Source organism: Neoarius graeffei, chromosome 11, assembly GCF_027579695.1.
Source record: "Neoarius graeffei isolate fNeoGra1 chromosome 11, fNeoGra1.pri, whole genome shotgun sequence".
NCBI lineage: Eukaryota > Metazoa > Chordata > Actinopteri > Siluriformes > Ariidae > Neoarius > Neoarius graeffei.
Genome location: NC_083579.1, coordinates 39,817,226 through 39,836,159, shown reverse-complemented (window position 1 = coordinate 39,836,159; position 18,934 = coordinate 39,817,226). Strand labels below are relative to the sequence as shown.

At 41.2% G+C, this 18,934-nt stretch overlaps 1 protein-coding gene across 3 annotated transcripts in view; it reads right to left on the bottom strand.

The window, feature by feature from the left end:
* The window catches only part of mdga2a (MAM domain containing glycosylphosphatidylinositol anchor 2a), a 256,090-nt gene that overhangs the window by 122,473 nt on the left and 114,683 nt on the right, over positions 1-18,934 (bottom strand). For all 3 annotated transcript variants that reach the window (XM_060933897.1, XM_060933898.1, XM_060933899.1), the window contains exon 6: positions 9,265-9,534. In XM_060933897.1, coding sequence (XP_060789880.1) covers positions 9,265-9,534 — 270 coding nt within the window. The remainder of the gene's footprint in view (positions 1-9,264; positions 9,535-18,934) is intronic.

Here is an 18,934-nt window from a genome sequence, read left to right as displayed (position 1 = left end):
ATGGACTGGTGTCCCATCCAGTGTGTATTCCCAGTTTGTGACCCTCACTAGGATAAATGAATAAATAAATGAATGATTTATTATTATAGATTTACTCTGTAAATCCCATTTTACAAGATCCTGTGTACTGAATGATTTTGCAGAATTCTGTAATTCTAATTCTCAAATCTTTGCAGTGTTTACATGCCCTTCAATACAAAACAAGCACATTTTCTAAGGTGAGAAAGACACTGGAGTGAGCTCTACCCTGATGAGACCTAAGCATACTTATACCGACCAGCCATAATATTAAAACAGCTGACAGGTGAAGTGAATAACATTGATTATCTTGTCACAATGGCAACTGTCAAGGGGTTAGATATACAAAAAAAAAATGCTTGAAACATCTTAATTTACATGTAATGAGTCTAGAATATATTACATTTTCACTTTCTTAAATAACTGATGGAAAATATTGAACTTTTTCCACAATATTCAAATTTTTTGAGATGCACTAGTACTTTAGGGGATTTTAAAATACCATTTTACTCTAAATTTCTACATGAGAAATCAACAAAAGTCATGGCATGAACATTGTAGTATCAAACATTATAAATATATTATAGTTTGCAGATTACAATTTGGTTTTATAATTTTATGGAAATATAGAAATTACGTAACTGAACAAGTAGAACAGAATTATTCATCAGTACTGAAATATGAAAGTCAGGTCATGAGTATTTGAAGTCTTTTTCATTCATTTTAGGTTGTTTAATGTGATTTAATAAACATTTAACATGAACTAATTTTAATTTACTAAGATAGCTGCAAGCGGTGAAGACGGAACCTTGCATCTCTGATGCTATCACCAGGTTAACACAACACAACAATTAAAAGAGTTCCTTTTTTAGGAAGAATGCAAAATGCCTCCCAACATCAGTGAATTAACAATGCCACTAACCGGTTCTAACCACATAAACCAACATCGCGACCCTTGTCTGGAATGGGGTTCAACTCACTGCTGTGTTCTTGCTTATAAAAGTAGCTAAATTATTATGTACAATTTTTTAACATTTCCCAGCTACACCATACAACATACTCAAATCCCTTGCTGAGGAATTGGAAAACAAACACAAATATTAATGTTAAACACATGTTCGTATGGATCTTTAGACAATATAAACATCAGTGATGAGCAATTCCAGCGTTATGGACGTGACACTTGAACTCAAAATGTCAACAAATGACCCAGTGCATGTTTTATTGTCTCCCAGTATTTAAACAGGTGTTGCATATTTTAAGGCTGTACCATGCCGGAGAAGTGATAGAACAAGAACAATTCCCATAGTACATCTGGGGCATGCCAGAAAATGCCAATAAAAGATGCGTTATGGATGTGACAGAAAAAGTATCACTTTTCTTGGGTGACTGTACATTTTTATCAAACTCTGTGAAATTGTAAACCTAATGTCGAAATGGAGATATCCATTTGATAGAGGGGTCCAAGGTGAATATTAAAAAATCTTTGTTTAAAATATTTTGTATTTCATGCAGAGTTTCGGAAGGAAAAGTCACCGTTATGGATGTGACGAAATTCCGTTATGGATGTGACGCGTCTGAAATAGACATGGCATATGTTTAGAAAATCAGCAATTTAACCACCATAACCCTTTGAAAAACTCTCTAAATATCAGCTAAAACTATCAAAGTTCTTAAATAATATTTAGGATGGCTATTGTTTTGCTGTTTTGTGGATTTTTGCATACATTTCTGTGGCTTGTGGGAATAATATAGAATTGTACATGATCAAAGTTGGTTTTAGCTTGGGTTTTACATTATAAGAAAGAAAGACTGACAGTGACATATTAGGTTGGTTACAAATTGGTTCAACTTATTCACATCTGTAAAATACAGGCCTAGGTGATATCTCTGGGAGTGGTTTTGATGTATTACATGTTGCTTTATTTTTGCATGGTGAGGTTGACATTTACATGGAATTGCCCTGTTATAGTTCTAAATAAAATTACAAGAAAAAAGAGAACCTTTTAACATATAAATCTCATTATGCTCAATGACTGCATACACTGACACCTAATCTTTACACTTCAGCTGTTCATGTAGCCTGCCATAGTAATATAACCCGTTCTATGCATTGTGTAAAAAATATGCATCTGACAAATTTTTACTTCATGTGTAATGGTAAAATGCATGTAATATTTCATTTTAAGACACTGCCTTTACTTCACGTGTGTGCAAAATAGTCAAGACTTTTAAATATTGGAAATATCAATTTTTGTGTATCAACTACAAGGACACAGTTTAGGTGTAAATCATATCGCTCAAATTCTAAACATTTTGTGCAATTTAACCTCCATAAGCGAATGTATAATGAACTAACACCCCTCTTGTGTGCCACATCACACTGCATTAATTACATCATTTTGCATATCAGAAATTTAGATTCTCAACCATGCTTACATTATGCAGACTAAAATCTGTATGCATGTATTCGGTTTTGCATGTCTGGTTACTTTGGATGTGTGAGGCAAAGATCATGAGTTTTTAAACATTAGAAGTATCAGTTTTTTTGTGTCTGGAAGACAGTAGTGATGGTCCAGTTGATAGTGAAGCTCTGAAGCATGTGTCGAGTACAAATGGCAATCTTAACTGAAGCCCCATATCAACACGTGGTGCGCATTAAGAATAATAATGTGACCGACACTGCTGAGGTGTTGTTACACAACTGAGGCTCCATTACTGCATACAACGACACAAAACTCCAGCAGATTTTCGTGCGTCAGTGCTTAAAGGAGGGTTGTTGGTGAGATTGACAGGTATTTGCTGTGTTCAGTAATGGAAACTTCAAGAAAAAGAAAACGTTCTCCAATTTGGGAACATTTTGAAGGTAAAGTGCCAGTTCTGCTTGAAAGAGTTGTCAATCATAGAAACTTCTTTTTCTGAATAAAAATGAATAACACTCTTGTCTTTCACATACAAGTATACAAGCACACCCAGTTGCACAAGCACTTTAATGATTCACACACACTATTCCCACTGAACATATTTTCCCACACACAGTTTTATGTAGATAAAAATTTATTGCTAAATTCCGTATTAGAAATAGATACCATAGCAAATACTCTTCTGCCTGTACATGCTCCCCCTAGGGGACATTATCCATAAACACTTTGTTTCTTTTCACTTTTACGCTGATGACACACAGTTATAGCTACCATTAACAACACAGGAGTCTGCCCAATCTCTCCTAGACTGTATAGAGGCCATTAAGCATTGGATGTCCAACAACTTCTTACAACTCAATGATAGCAAGACCGAGGTCGTAATTTTTGGATCCTCTAAATCAATGGAGCACTTGCATGTGACATCACAGCCGATCCAGATTGTGACAGACGCCATCTTGTCGGTCAAACGCCATATTTCCGCCTTCTACTTCTACCTTTTCTTCTGGAAAACCCTACTATATACAATTCTACTACAACGGCTGCGGCTACAAGCTCTCCCTACCTGTGCACGTTTTTTATGTTTTTTGTGTGTATTTTTGCGTGTTGTTCGTCTGTATCGGACTTCAATATCCACTACAACCGTATGGACTTACTGGACATTGGTTTCCAGCAGAAAATGACGGTTTGTAGTGATTTCCATCGCATGCACAACATTCCGGACGAGATAGCGAGACCAGCGGGGTCTCCGTGGATTGTTATCGGAAGCAAAGCGAAGGAGGCGGCGTCAGGAGCGGAAGCAAAAGCGAAGCTGCAGAGCCAGCCTGTTGACTAAACTCAGAAAACAGCCACTCAAATCTCCACTGCCAAGCCTTTACCTCTCCAACGCCAGATCCATGGTAAACAAGACGGACGATTTGGAATTACAGCTGGAATTACCTTATTCTATTCTATAATCGGCTGGTCAGTGCTATACTCAATACTTAAGTGACTTACCCGTCCAATGAGGATTGTTATTTTCTTGTTTACAAGATGCCACATCTGAGTCGCTGCCAAATCCTGAATTTCTGTAAAGATAACTGTCCAGAGATTTATAAGCACGCAGTGCTTCACCACTGAACAGTGAGGGAAAGTTAATGAGGTAATTATTCACGTCTGGGTATTCTGCTGGCAGTTCAATATCCACTGACATGGTCGTGAAAACTACGTCCGGTAAGCCATAAGGGTCACTAATCTGTAGATCATTTATTTTAGACCTATATCTAGTTATCTGTTCATTAGAAAAATGAGCCGTGTAGTCCGTCGGTTGACATTGATCCATTCTGTACACGAGTGCAGCAGTATTCAGCTGTGTTTTTTACCGACAAGATGGCGGCTGTGTACTTTCCGGTCACGTGACTGCAAGATCTCTATACCCACAGTTACTAACAATCTATCTCACCTCTCCTCCTTTGTTAAGCCATCTGCTAAAAGCCTTGGGGTTATATTTGAGTCTGACTTGTGTTTTAAAAAACAGATTAATACTGTCATTAAAAATAGTTACCATCAGCTGAGAGTGATCACCCGGCTCAAGCCCTCACTGTCCTTTCAAGATCTGGAAACAGTTATCCATGCCTTCATAACATCTCGGCTGGATTACTGCAACGCCCTTTATTTTGGCCTCCCCCAGTCCCAGCTAGCTCGCCTGCAGTTGGTGCAGAATGCTGCTGTTAGGCTTTTAACAGGCACAAAGAGGCAGGAACACATCACCCCTGTCCTCTCCTCTCTGCACTGGCTTCCTATTTGTTTTAGAATTCAATTTAAAATACTACTTTTGGTTTTTAAGTCACTTCACTGCCAGGCCCCTACAGTATGTACATCTCTGACATGCTTCAGCACTACTCTGCACCCAGGTCCCTCAGATCTGCCGACAAAGGTCTCCTCCATGTTGCCCGGTCCCGCCTAAAAAACAAAGGGGACCATGCTTTTGCTGTGGCAGCTCCACGTCTCTGGAATGGTTTGCCTCCTGACATCAGATCTGCTCCCACAATTACTACTTTTAAATCCAGACTCAAAACACATTTGTACTCCTTGGCCTTTGCCTCCTAGTTTATTTTTTTCTTTTATCCCTATTTTTTATCTAGCCTTTTTATTGCACTTGTCTGTTGGAATGCTTTTTGTATTTTATGTATTTTATTCTTGCTGCTTGACCATGTCTCGCTTTTAGTTCATTTTATTATTTAATTTTAGTCTTTTAGTTTGACACTGTACAGCACTTTGGCCAGTTCTCGCTGTTTTTAAATGTGCTATATAAATTAAACTTACTTACTTAGCACGTTAGCTATTTTACTTTTTGGATACCATTATAACTCTTACTCATGTACATTTCTTCTCTTGAATCAATAAGCGTTTAATCAATATGTAGATCATCATGATAAAAACATCATTATTCATTACTCATATGGTGTCCACATCTCAAGATTGAAGGTACTTCATTGTTATTCATTAAGGCCACGTGTTATTAGTTCTATAATCCACCAGATGTCACTGTTTCATGACACACAAACAGCAAATTTTTCCTGACACAAGTAGTTGCATGCATCATACACTTGAAGATGTGTCATCTGCCCATCACTAGAAGTCAGTGGTATATAGACAGAACACAGTTTTGGTATCTAAGTCACAATGCTCAGTGTCTAAATATTTGGCTAAATATTTGGTGCAATTAAAACTTCATGAGCTGGTTTGTGATGCACTATCACACTTGTGAAGAATATTGATGATTTCATATATAAACTGTAATAGATACAATTTATGCGAGTTGTGCTGTTACCTGAATAGTGGAAATGTAAAGCTTGAGACATATCGGGACAGTTTGTCAACCTTCATCCCTGACAATCATTAACTTCAAAACCTCTATAATAATCCAGTAGAAGGCAACAGGAAACCACTACTGTAATTCTTCTCTGTCAGAGTGGCCATGTCGCTGTAGTGATATGCCTAGATAGATAGGGAACAAAATATGCTGTCTGCTTCTCTTAACCCTCTTACCTCTAAGCCATTTTTTCCTATTTTTCTCCTCAGCTAGCTGCTGTTAGTGAGTTCCTTGGCTAGGTGCTGTTAGCCAGCCCCTCGGCAAGGTGCTATTAGCTAGCTCCTCGGCTAGATACTGTGAAAGAGCGCCTGGGCTAACTGCTGTTAGCAAGTTCCTCGGCTAGGTGCCATTAGTGAGCCCCACATCTAGCAAGTGTAACCAGCCCAGCAGCTAATGCCGATAGCTAGCCCTGACTTATTCTGAGGAAATAGTGTCAATAGCATGTCTGTCAACTTTATAAGGTTAAAAGAATTAGTTTTAAATTAGATGGCTGAATTAGACCGGTGAATCAGCAACACTGCTACTACTATAAACAACGTCGTCACATAGAGTGGCATTATGACATAAGCATGTCTCGACCAACCATCAAACATTTATTGATTGGTTGAAATGCTATCTAATGAAACAATCCGAAAAAAAAATCTGTTGAAAGGTACCCAAATTCATCTTGTCTCTCTGGCTACACTGTTCAACATATAAAAAATTCCTTCACAATAATATATAGATTTAGGCACTGCCTAAAAGCAGAGCTCCCATCTGTTTCTGGGTTGTACAATTGTCTTATATCATAGCCAGCCTCTTTTGTTTTATTTCTTTACCGGCTAACACTGGCCACTAGGCGGTGTGTATGACTGGTAATTACTAACACTGGCCGCTAGGCGGTGTGTATGACTGGTAATTACTAACACTGGCCGCTAGGCGGTGTGTATGACTGTCAATTACTAACACTGGCCGCTAGGCGGTGTGTTCATTCATTCTCTCTAGCCGCTTTATCCTTCTACAGGGTCGCAGGCAAGCTGGAGCCTATCCCAGCTGACTACAGGCGAAAGGCGGGGTACACCCTGGACAAGTCGCCAGGTCATCACAGGGCTGATACATAGACAAGGACAACCATTCACACCTACGGTCAATTTAGAGTCACCAGTTAACCTAACCTGCATGTCTTTGGACTGTGGGGAAAACCGGAGCACCCGGAGGAAACCCACGCGGACACGGGGAGAACATGCAAACTCCACACAGAAAGGCCCTCGCCGGCCCCGGGGCTCGAACCCAGGACCTTCTTGCTGTGAGGCGACAGCGCTAACCACTACACCACCGTGCCGCCCTAGGCGGTGTGTATGACTGGTAATTACTAACACTGGTATGGTGGCAGGCACGCACAGGACCGAAACCATCAGAAAACAACTCGATGGGTTTCTTTATGTATCCACACTCTATGCCTATGAGGCTCTGCTCCACTATAAAATCAGGAGACCTGTAACTTCATATACACCAAATCTGGCACGAATTTGCTGAACCTTCCAGGAGAAGTCTAGGCCCTTCGTGTTTGCCTGGTGAGACATATAAATTTATCATGTCCCCATTTCAATGCCTTGCAAAATAACAAAAATCCCTTTGCAATTTAACATCAGCGACATCTCAACATCATGTATATGCCGATAAACCACCTAGGAGGAGTACTTCAAAATGTAACGCGTCAAAACCAAAAGAACTCACTTCCTGTTGGGCGTGGCTAAAGCAATGTATATTACAAATGTGTTCATCTTAGGGAGACCCACACGTGTATCAAATTTGATACATGTACATGAAACTATATGGCAAACTCAAATGGTGGTGCGATAGAGTCCCTGGGCCACACCTGGGACCAAAACTCTGTCTCTGAGTAACTGTCACAAGCATTGACGTGTGTGCCAAATTTAAGGAGTTTTTGCTCACGGGAGCCACCTCAACAATGGTCAAGTCTTGAGGAAAAAAAACAAACTAATACTAATCCTTATGGATCCAATAGGGTCTTTGCACCTACGGTGCTTGGGCCCTTATAATGTTATGGACCTTTCGGTGCAATAAGCATTATATAGACTTGAGTCATAACAGTTTCTGAGTGGCAACTTTATTACTTTTATTTCCAACCTCTGCACGTAAATAATAAGACTGGAGCAAAATTAAATACACTGCAACCTTACTATAACGAACTCCTTGAGGGACGTCCAAATAGTTCATTATACTGGAAAGATCGTAATACTGAAATAGACCCAGTTGTCAACCCAAACACTCACTCACATAAAACAAGACCAACTGTGTTTAATTTAGATTTATGCTTAATTCACTTACATATTTACGAAGTAAAGGATATAAGTCACTCTTAAGTAAAGGAAATAAGTCACACCGTCGTTTGCTTGCTATATATTATTTCTTTTCAGCCCATCATGTTGATTGTAGTTATGAATGAAATCTCTGAGCTCTTTTTCTTTTGCTTTAAAAGTTGAAATTTAATTCTTCGGGATACCATATTCTTTAGACAAATTCATTGCTTCCTCACCACGCTTTAGACGGTCCAGGATATGAAGTTTGTCTTCGACGGTGTCATGTCCGCATGCAGCGGCGTGCCTTGAGCTGCTACTCACTTGCACGCGTGCAGCACCATTAGGACTAATTACCATGCACCTGTTTCAGATTACAGCCCAATCATAGCGTGCACTTATAAAGACTCTCACTACACACAGACTTTGCAAAATATATGTGCTGTATCTTGTGTCTGACGTTACCAAGTCTTTTGTAGCACTGTGTTGACATTCTGGTTTCTGACTCTGTTTTGTATTTTGCCCTTTGTCTCCGCTGTTGATATCCTGTCTATGCCTCGCCTGACTATTGACTGTTATTGCTTGTTTCTCGTCTCTGATTTCTGATCACTGATTTGGATCTGTTTGCCAGCATGTTTTTAAATAAAACTTCCAGTGCTTGCATCTGTCTATCGCCTGCACTTTCTGACAGACAGAGAGTATCTTGCATTTACAAGTAGCCATGACAACAGTGCTTACAGAGTAAAGACTCGAGTAAAACTGCTTTTAGCTCATAAAATCCTTTTAACAGATCTTTTGAAGTCAATGATTTCCATTCTCAATAACTGTTTGATTGACAGTTAAGTTAGGTTCGTTAAGCCTTTGTTTTATGCTGTTAACATGTATTGTTAACTTGATTGCAGTCTTGATAACGTATTGTTTGTCTCTGGGGGAAGAGGAGCACATGGCTTAGTGATGTGAAAGTTCGTAGTAAAAGAGTTCATTATAGTGGGATTGCAGTCTATTCTTTTTCTACAATGAAACTTTCTGTTCTCCGTTTAATTTCTCTGACAATTATATACACAAAAAATATTTAAAGCTATTATACTTACATTGCAGAATTCCTGATACTGCAGACTGACAAATTTTAACATGAACATTTTAAAATTCACTAGAACTCATGGGAACATACCTCTCACAATGATGTTGGTGGATTTCTTGGCTGGGTTTCCCACATTGTTGCTGGCAACACAACTGTAGATGCCTGTTTCTTCTGTGCTGATGGCAGGTATAGTAAGAGTACCACCATTCAGAATGCTATTTTGAGGGAGTGTCGCACCATGTCGTACCCATGTCAGGACTGGCATAGGCTCTCCTCCTGTGCTTATGCACACAAGTGTCAGTGTCTGTCCTGGGTTGACCACTATGGGATCCTCCACTAGCAGTTTAATACTTGGAGATGCTAGTTAGGAAACAAGCACAGAACATTACTTCACAATTGGTCCAGTATATTAAAAAAAAAAAAAAAACCTGATTCCACAATACATAACTGTTTGTGTTTTAAATATTATAGAATATTAATACAAGCAGCAGGTGGAAAAGATGCACTGGCTGGTTTCATGTCTCAAAGCCCTTCAGACTGAAAGTGGGCATGCAATAGAGGAGATTCAGGTAGCAAGTGGAAACTATGACTACACTGGGAGACCAATTAGGAAAATACATAAATGCATTATACTGGTCTAAATGCTTATGTTTATCTTTACTTCTTTGCATTATAAAGGCTACACTGTGGGTGGTAGAAATGGGCAGCTGGACTTGCTTGAAAATTCTTGAAAACGTTTCACCTCTCGTCCAAAAGGCTTCCTCAGTTCTGTCTGACTAATAGGGAGTATCAAAATATCTGATACTCCCTATTAGTCAGACAGAACTGAGGAAGCCTTTTGGACAAGAGGTGAAACGTTTTCAAGAATTTTCAAGCAAGTCCAGTTGCCCATTTCTACCACCCACAGTTTACTATGACCTGGATGACTGAGAATCTTCACAGACATATATAGGCTACAGAATTTTGGCTTAATGTTTGTAATTATTAAACAGATTTTAAAAATGGTTTCCATCTGTATTTGCAGTTTGCTTAATCTTCACGACATAGCCATAGCATGTTTTAAAAGAACTGTTTAAGCAGACACGAAAGTTAATTCATTGTGTTTAGAATTTTTTTCACAAATCCCTAGGTTAAACCCAAAAAAGCTCTAGTTTCTGGGAAACTGCAATCAATTTGGAAACCAGTTAGTAGTCATGAATAGGTGGCAAATTATACAGTTTGATGATAGAATGGATACATTTGCGATTTACTATAGTTACAGATGGGAATTCAGGCATTTGTATCCTCCCGTACATCAGGGCATGAAAAAGCAGTTCAATTAAAAAGTGCTAATATGACTGCCAAAATGTATTAGTGTGCATCACTGAATTTATGACTGCTAAAAATATCCAGTTGTTTTCCAGCTGAGAGTAAACTGTGTGCATTTCAGCTGCTGCTTTTTATCTGAGCTTTTCTCTTCTTTTTCTTTTCTTTTTCTGTTTTTGTTTTCTTTAGCATTTTGTCTTTTGCTTGTAATTTTAATTTTTGTATTGGCAACTGTCTTAACATCTTAGTCATTGGTTGAATTTGTCTGGTTGTTGGCTGTTGTGACAAGCTCTAGATGTAATTTTGAATGGAAGATTGATCTGAGACATTTATGTTCCTGTGTGTCTGTTCTCTATAGACTTTGACCACTTTCAGCATGCCTGCTAATTGCATCAGTGGCAGGGAGTATGGTGTTTTACTGAGTAGACTTGGGGTTGCTCGGGGTTCTGTTTAGCAATGTGTCTGTGCTCACTTGGTGTAGCACTTGTGCAGCTCTGGCGGCATCTCATTCTCTGAGCTTGAGGCGCACTTCAGTGTAGAGTATAGGTAGCCTGCAATTCCATCAGTATGAGCAGTCTGAAGAGTATAAAGCAGGTGTAAAGTGGCACTGCATAGGAATGCACCACTAGATCCAAAGAAAAACACCCTGGTGGCTTCCTGCTCAGTCAAAGAACTATGGTTACATATTAACGTTATATTTGAACCCTAATAAAAATGCTACTGTGTACAGAATAATAATCAAATATACTATGCACTGAGAGTTGAAATTATGGATTCTCTGAGGTGACTGGCATATTTTCTGAGGGGCGCAGCATTCCCTGAACACTAGTGAGCAATTGGAAGAGTACTTAAATTGTGCAGAGGAAGAAATAGGAAATTCAAAAGAAAGCACCTAATTTATCAAGAATACATGGAAGTTTGTTACTTGAGCATTGAACGAGAGTTCTCACAATGCTTTAGAGATGGTCTCGTGGCAGAATTGTTCAGATGGCTGGAGCATTTAGAATTCTTCTGAAGTTTCTGAGTTCTTTTGGAAGAAGCTTGAGTCAGTTGAGTCACGGTAGCTCTTGAAGGCCGAATATTGGTGTTGCAGATTAAGAGCAGCACATTTAAGCAGAGGTTTGTAAACAGTGCTGGAGTTTCCCATAAAAAAGAGCTTGAAGTTTCTGGGTTTTAGGTGATGTTCTTGTAGGTGGTTTCTCAAGCATATTAACTAACTCTGGGCTTGAAGTGGGTAGTAATTTGTTACATTTACTCTATTATATGTACATAAATTGTACTTATAAGAGAAGTTTTAATGCATAATACTTTTCACTCTTACTTGAGTACATTTACAATTAAAAAATTTACTTTTATGTACATTGGACCATACATTTCTTGCTACTTTTCTTTAAATTTGTTAAATTATTTTTATTTATATGTGCACAGCTTCTATGATGTTGACTGCTTTGATACCCAGTTTGAACAGATAAAACAGTATTGTGACTTTGGTAGCCTTCAAAGAACTCTGGAATGATACAGCTTTGAATTAAACCAAGTACACATTTGAATTCCCTTCAATTACATGACAAAAATGATATCAAATATTACTATCATCACATGAGCCATTTAAGAATAAGTACTTATTTGCAATAAGTATAATTATCAGATTAAAAATATACAAAGTTACATGTATAACACAAGATTGTCGTCATAACTTTCAGATGAACACATAAAGGAACAAAACAATTAGTCCAAGTAGTAATTGTTAGAATCCTTGTCTTCTTTAGAGAGGGAAAAATCTCTCTATTTGTCTCTTGGGAGGTGTGTGTGTGTGTGTGTGTGTGTGTGTGTGTGTGTGTGTGTGTGTGTAAAAACATGTATGTGTGTTTCATGGATGCGTCATTGTCCATAGTCAACAAGGGAGTGGAACAGGGATAGTTGCTCCTTCCAGACTTCCCTGATGATGTCCAATGGGCCCCTGGAGTGTTGGCCGAACAGGAGCTTGAACTGCATGAATCTTGTAGAGGCCTGAGGAGTCTCCCACATAGCAAAGAGGACGAAGGGGAGGAGTAGGTCCCAGTCCCATCCATCTTCATCTATGACCCTCTTCAGCATGTGCTTCAGGGTTTGGTGTAACCTCTCCACAAAGCCATTGGTCTGAGGGTGGTAGACCGAGGTCTTAAGATGTTTCATCTGCAGCAGTTGACACCGGTCCACCATGAGTTTGGAGATAAAGTGGATGCCTTGGTCTGTGAGCTGGTCCTTGGGGATTCTGACCCAGCTGAAGAGGAGCATCAGTTCCCTGGCAATATTTTTTGATGTGGCCTTGCGCAGAGGGACAGCCTCTGGGTATAGGGTGGCATAGTTGACAGTCACCAAGATGTGCTCATGGCCCTGGGCAGACTTAGGTAGTGGCCCTACAAGATCCATGCCCACTTATTTGAAGGGGACCTCAATGTTGGGCAGAGGTATCAGTGGGGCTGGTGTTGACCTGTAGGGGGAAAAATCAGCTGGCACTGAGGGCACTGCTGGCAGAAGTTACAGTCCTCAGCCACTGTTCCTGACCAGTGGAACCAGTCCTGGATTTTCTCCTGTGTGTTCTGGGGTCCCAGGTGCCCACCTAGTGGGTGGGTGTGGGCCAGGTGCATGTTGGACATGCTTTTGGATCTGGGGACAATGAGGAGGTCACAGGACTCACCCTGGTGGTTGCAGTGGTAATACAGCAGCCCTTTCCACACTAGGAAGTAGGTAGGGAGCAACCCTGGGTTGGGGACAGGCTCTCTTCATCAATCTGCAGCATCTGGCCCCAGCAGTTCTTCAGCTGGTCATCCTTTTGCTCCCTTCCAAAGTTCCCCTCCTATGTAGCCTGCTGAGACAAGGTAGAGAGAGATAATGGGTATGGAGGGCTCACCTTCGGCTTCAGCTTCCGCAGTTGCTGCTGCTCCTACAGCCAGTAGTGCAGTACCAGAGCCAGCCAGCAGGGTGCTCTGTTGCTGCTGTGACCTTATTGAGTCCCTTCTGTTATTCCTCCTCTCTGGGGCACCCAAGGAGGCAGGAAACCCTGGACAGTTTCTGTCTACAAGGATGAGCACAGGGAGACCAGGGATTAGACCCACCATTACCAGCCACTCACCTCTTCAGCCTCCTATCTGGATCTCTGAAGTGGGGACCTCTCTCACATCCCCATGCACATATGTGACAGCCAGGCTTCCACAGGGTGGGGAGGTCTGAGTCAGGGCCAAGGGATGAGCCAGGGTCATAGTGGACTAGATCCAACAGTGCAGGCACAGGGAAACTGTTCAGCTGCAGGGTGATGGTGGGAGCCGGCAGCTGGGGGGCAGTGTGTAGGGCACACCCCACCAACCATGGCTTGAAGGGCCTAGCTGGAACATGGCACTCCAGCTCTGTAGGCATCAACTCATGCTGATGTGAGGGCTGCAGTAAGGGGCCCTCCTGTGACCTTCAAGGCACACCATGGCTCAGGGTTGAAGCAATGGCAGGGCTCATGCTGGATTGAGGTCTTCCTTTCCCCACTCCCCATCTCCAGGGTGGCTAGGGTGCACCCTATGCAGAGACCATGTCTCTCGGGTTTCGAGCTGCTTTCATCCCCATAGCTCTCCTCTCTTCACCTGACAGGCCCCACAGAAAACAGTCAAGGACAACCCACTATGATCTCTGCAGAGATTAGCTGGTCTGATTGGAGCCACCTCCGAGTAATTTGCAGGAGGCCGTCCATCTGTGATCTGGATTCTTGGCCTAGCCTGTTAACTCCAGTGGTGAAACCTAGAGGCAGCTCGGGTGAGGAAGATCCCTCAGTGGGCCAAGATATTTTCCTTGAGGATAGTGTACTCCTTGGCTTCAGCCAGTGGCAGGGCATGGGAGGCCCACTGTGCTTCGCCGGTGAGGAGCAGGACAACAATATGAACCCACTCCCAGGGTTGATAGCCCTCTCTTTCTGTGACCCTCTCAAAGGTCCACAGGAATGCCTAAATATCATCATCCACATTGAGCTTGGTGAGGAGGCATTGGGTGTCTCAAACAGTTTCAGGGAGGGGGACTGTGGCTGCAAGTGGCTTATGCTTTAGGCTCAGTAGTTCCTAGGTGATGGTGTGTAAGCCATGGGCCAGCACCTGAAACAACTGCCTCTGCTGCACACTGATGTCAAGAAGGTATCTCACCACAGGGTCCATGGCTGGGGTATCAGAGTCTGCATCACCTGCCCACATTCTCCACCAGTGCTGCGCCCCTCATAGCAGAATGTGACACAAATATGAGGACAACAGGGGTGAGGTGCAAAAGACAGTGCTTTTTATTCTTTTTTAATTGCCTTGTGAGGTGAGCCAGTTGGTGTGGGTCATGAGGTTCTTGGTGGAGGAAGGGTGTTGAAAGCTCCCAGGGTGTGAGGAGTGAAAGTTATAGATCTCCTTTAGAGATGCTGGAGGTCCTCTCTACAGTCCTTCCAGTAAGGCAGTGAGTCATCTGAACTGGTATCTGGAAACAAGAGATACAGTGGGTCAGAGATAACATTCAGCAGGACATACTACACTCATGCACAGCGTGCGGCCCTTATATACTCTCTTGGCGCCTCGTAGAGGGTGAATGCACACTCTGTCATTAGTGCCTGCCAGCCATGCTGCATTAAACCACTCTTCCTCTTGTGTGTGCACTAGGCACTGTCTTCTGCCGGTAATGCTGAACTGTTGCTGCTGAGCGCAGAAAGTGGGGTGCTGTTTTTTCAGCACCATAGTGGTGACACTGTGAGGAGCACCTGCAGACAGAGAGAGAGAAGATGGCTGCCGGCCCGCTGTCATTACATTCCATAAGAAAAAATTACAAAATAATAGCTGAGAGACAGGTTTATTTCAGTTTTTATATTCGGTGGCATTGCCTTTTAATTGCTTAACTTGATTCAAATTCTTGGGGTAGCCTTCCACAAGCTTCTCGAAATATTTTGGAATTTTTGTTCATTCCTCCTGACAAAACTGCTGTAAGCCAGTTGGGTTTGCAGGCCTCCTTGCTTGGATGCTTTTTTTCCAATTCAGTCCACAAATTTTATATGGGATTCAGAGCTTTGTGATGGCCACATCAATACTTTCACTTTCTGGTTTAAATTCCTGGCTGATGCCTTGAGGTTTTGCTTCAGTATTTCTAGATAATCCTCCTCAAGATAATCCTCCTGCTAATTTTAGACTGGATTTTGTATGCCCAAGCTCAGTGTTGTGGATGTACATACTATGGGACCTAATGCCTCCAACTCCTTCACCAGTTCTTTTGTTGCTTTCTTGGGGATCAGTTGAACCTTCTGGACCAAAGTTCATTCATTCTTGGAAAATCAAATTGTGCCTACTTCCTGAATGATGCACTATCAAATAGAAGCACTATGGTCCCAGGTTGTTGTTGTTTGTTTGTTTGTTTTTGCATATGATTGTACATACACTCATAGTACTTTCCATTGTTTGGAAATTGTTTGTAAGGAGTTTTAGAGGTCTTCATTTTTTTGTCTTGGTTGACTTGTATGGATTTTTCCATGGTATCAAGGGCAAAAAGGCACTGGCTTTAAATACAGCCACAGATGCACTCTTTGGTATCTGGCTCCTCAGCAATTTAAGTTCGAGGTGGTCCACAGGCCAGGGGCATGAATGGCTGTGGCAGATCCTCTTCCTGTGGGGGGGTGCGGGGGAGTCGGCTGCAGGCTAGACGGCTCCCTGGGCTGAGATGGGTGCTGGGAGGACGTGGAGGTGTGGTCGAGCATCAGTTTATGAATGGAGAGCTTTCCTCCATGTAAAAGTGGAGGTGAGTAGCAAAGCAATTACACCTTGGACTAATTAACAGTGGTGTGTGTGTGTGTGTGTGTGTGTGTGTGTGTGTGTGTGTGTGTGTGTGTGTGTGTGTGAGACCGGTTTCAGTGACAACTGAGGGCTTAAAAGAGGAGAGAAAGAGCTTAGAGAGGAGAGAAATTGAGATCCAGCACAGAGCTGTATGTGTGTGCACCTGTGTGTTTGTGTGTCTCAGAGTGAGACTGTGAAACGATAAAAAAAAAACAGCTGAAAAGCAAAAGTTGAAAGTAAAGGTGAATAAAGTGAGTCAAAGTACCCCATCTGTCTTCATCCTTAGGTCTCCAAACTCCCCTAAAGTGTTACAGTGTGGAGTTGTGAAAAACTGAGATTGAATATCTTTAGCATAGGTGTAGTACATAAACTTTTGGTCTCAACTGTATGAGGAAAAGAAGTACTTTTGATAAGTACTTTTGAGTGGTGTTGCACTCATAGTTCATAAAATGTGCATGTATGCTTATAAGGTCCTTTCATTTATAATACACATTTTTTCATATAGATTATGGCTAGTCACTTTCTTTATTCTTGTTTTGTGTTTTTTATTTCTCACTTTTGTACTATATGTTTCCTAGTCCTGGCACATTTTGCAGAAGGCATAAACCATTCCTGTGTATTGGTTAAAGGTAGGGTAGGCAATGTTGGAGAAACTATAAAGGGTAAGCTAGATTTTGAAAGTATCCAACCGAAGTATCCAACCGAAAAATCCAACCACCTCCCTCCAAAGCCACTCCTCCAAAACACATGAATGTGTACTGCCTGACTACTGCTGGAAGATGAGTCCATGAAACTGTTTGCTACGTAGTTCAAGAAATTAACAAATTCTCCCTAGATAAAAAATAAAACAAAACAAACCAGATAATTACCTGTCCAACAGATATTCAGCAACCTTTGCATCACTTTTCACACCTTTTAACTCCCTCAGCTGTGGATTGTCAGATTGACCTCTTGTTTTAGCCAACCTTTTTTTCTTCATAGGTTTTTCTACAACCCCGATTCCAAAAAAGTTGGGACAAAGTACAAATTGTAAATAAAAATGGAATGCAATGATGTGGAAGTTTCAAAATTCCATATTTTATTCAGAATAGAACATAGATGACATATCAAATGTTTAAACTCAGAAAATGTATCATTTAAAGAGAAAAATTAAGTGATTTTAAATTTCATGACAACAACACATCTCAAAAAAGTTGGGACAAGGCCATGTTTACCACTGTGAGACATCCCCTTTTCTCTTTACAACAGTCTGTAAACGTCTGGGGACTGAGGAGACAAGTTGCTCAAGTTTAGGGATAGGAATGTTAACCCATTCTTGTCTAATGTAGGATTCTAGTTGCTCAACTGTCTTAGGTCTTTTTTGTCGTATCTTCCGTTTTATGATGCGCCAAATGTTTTCTATGGGTGAAAGATCTGGACTGCAGGCTGGCCAGTTCAGTACCCGGACCCTTCTTCTACGCAGCCATGATGCTGTAATTGATGCAGTATGTCGTTTGGCATTGTCATGTTGGAAAATGCAAGGTCTTCCCTGAAAGAGACGTCATTTGGATGGGAGCATATGTTGCTCTCGAACCTGGATATACCTTTCAGCATTGATGGTGTCTTTCCAGATGTGTAAGCTGCCCATGCCACACGCACTAATGCAACCCCATGCCATCAGAGATGCAGGCTTCTGAACTGAGCGCTGATAACAACTTGGGTCATCCTCTTCTTTCGTCCGAATGACACGGCATCCTTGATTTCCATAAAGAAATTCAAATTTTGATTCGTCTGACCACAGAACAGTTTTCCACTTTGCCACAGTCCATTTTAAATGAGCCTTGGCCCAGAGAAGACGTCTGTGCTTCTGGATCATGTTCAGATACGGCTTCTTCTTTGAACTATAGTGTTTTAGCTGGCAACGGCGGATGGCACGGTGAATTGTGTTCACAGATAATGTTCTCTGGAAATATTCCTGAGCCCATTTTGTGATTTCCAATACAGAAGCATGCCTGTATGTGATGCAGTGCCGTCTAAGGGCCTGAAGATCACGGGCACCCAGTATGGTTTTCCGGCCTTGACCCTTACGCACAGAGATTCTTCCAGATTCTCTGAATCTTTTGATGATATTATGCACTGTAGATGATGATATGTTCAAACTCTTTGCAATTTTACACTGTCGAACTCCTTTCTGATATTGCTCCACTATTTGTCGGTGCAGAATTAGGGGGATTGGTGATCCTCTTCCCATCTTTACTTCTGAGAGCCGCTGCCACTCCAAGATGCTCTTTTTATACCCAGTCATGTTAATGACCTATTGCCAATTGACCTAATGAGTTGCAATTTGGTCCTCCAGCTGTTCCTTTTTTGTACCTTTAACTTTTCCAGCCTCTTATTGTCTCTGTCCCAACTTTTTTGAGATGTGTTGCTGTCATGAAATTTCAAATGAGCCAATATTTAGCATGAAATTTCAAAATTTCTCACTTTCGACATTTGATATGTTGTCTACAGTGGTGCTTGAAAGTTTGTGAACCCTGTAGAATTTTCTATATTTCTGCATAAATATGACCTTAAACATCATCAGATTTTCACACAAGCCCTAAAAGTAGATAAAGAGAACCCATTTAAACAAATGAGACAAAAATATTATACTTGGTCATTTATTT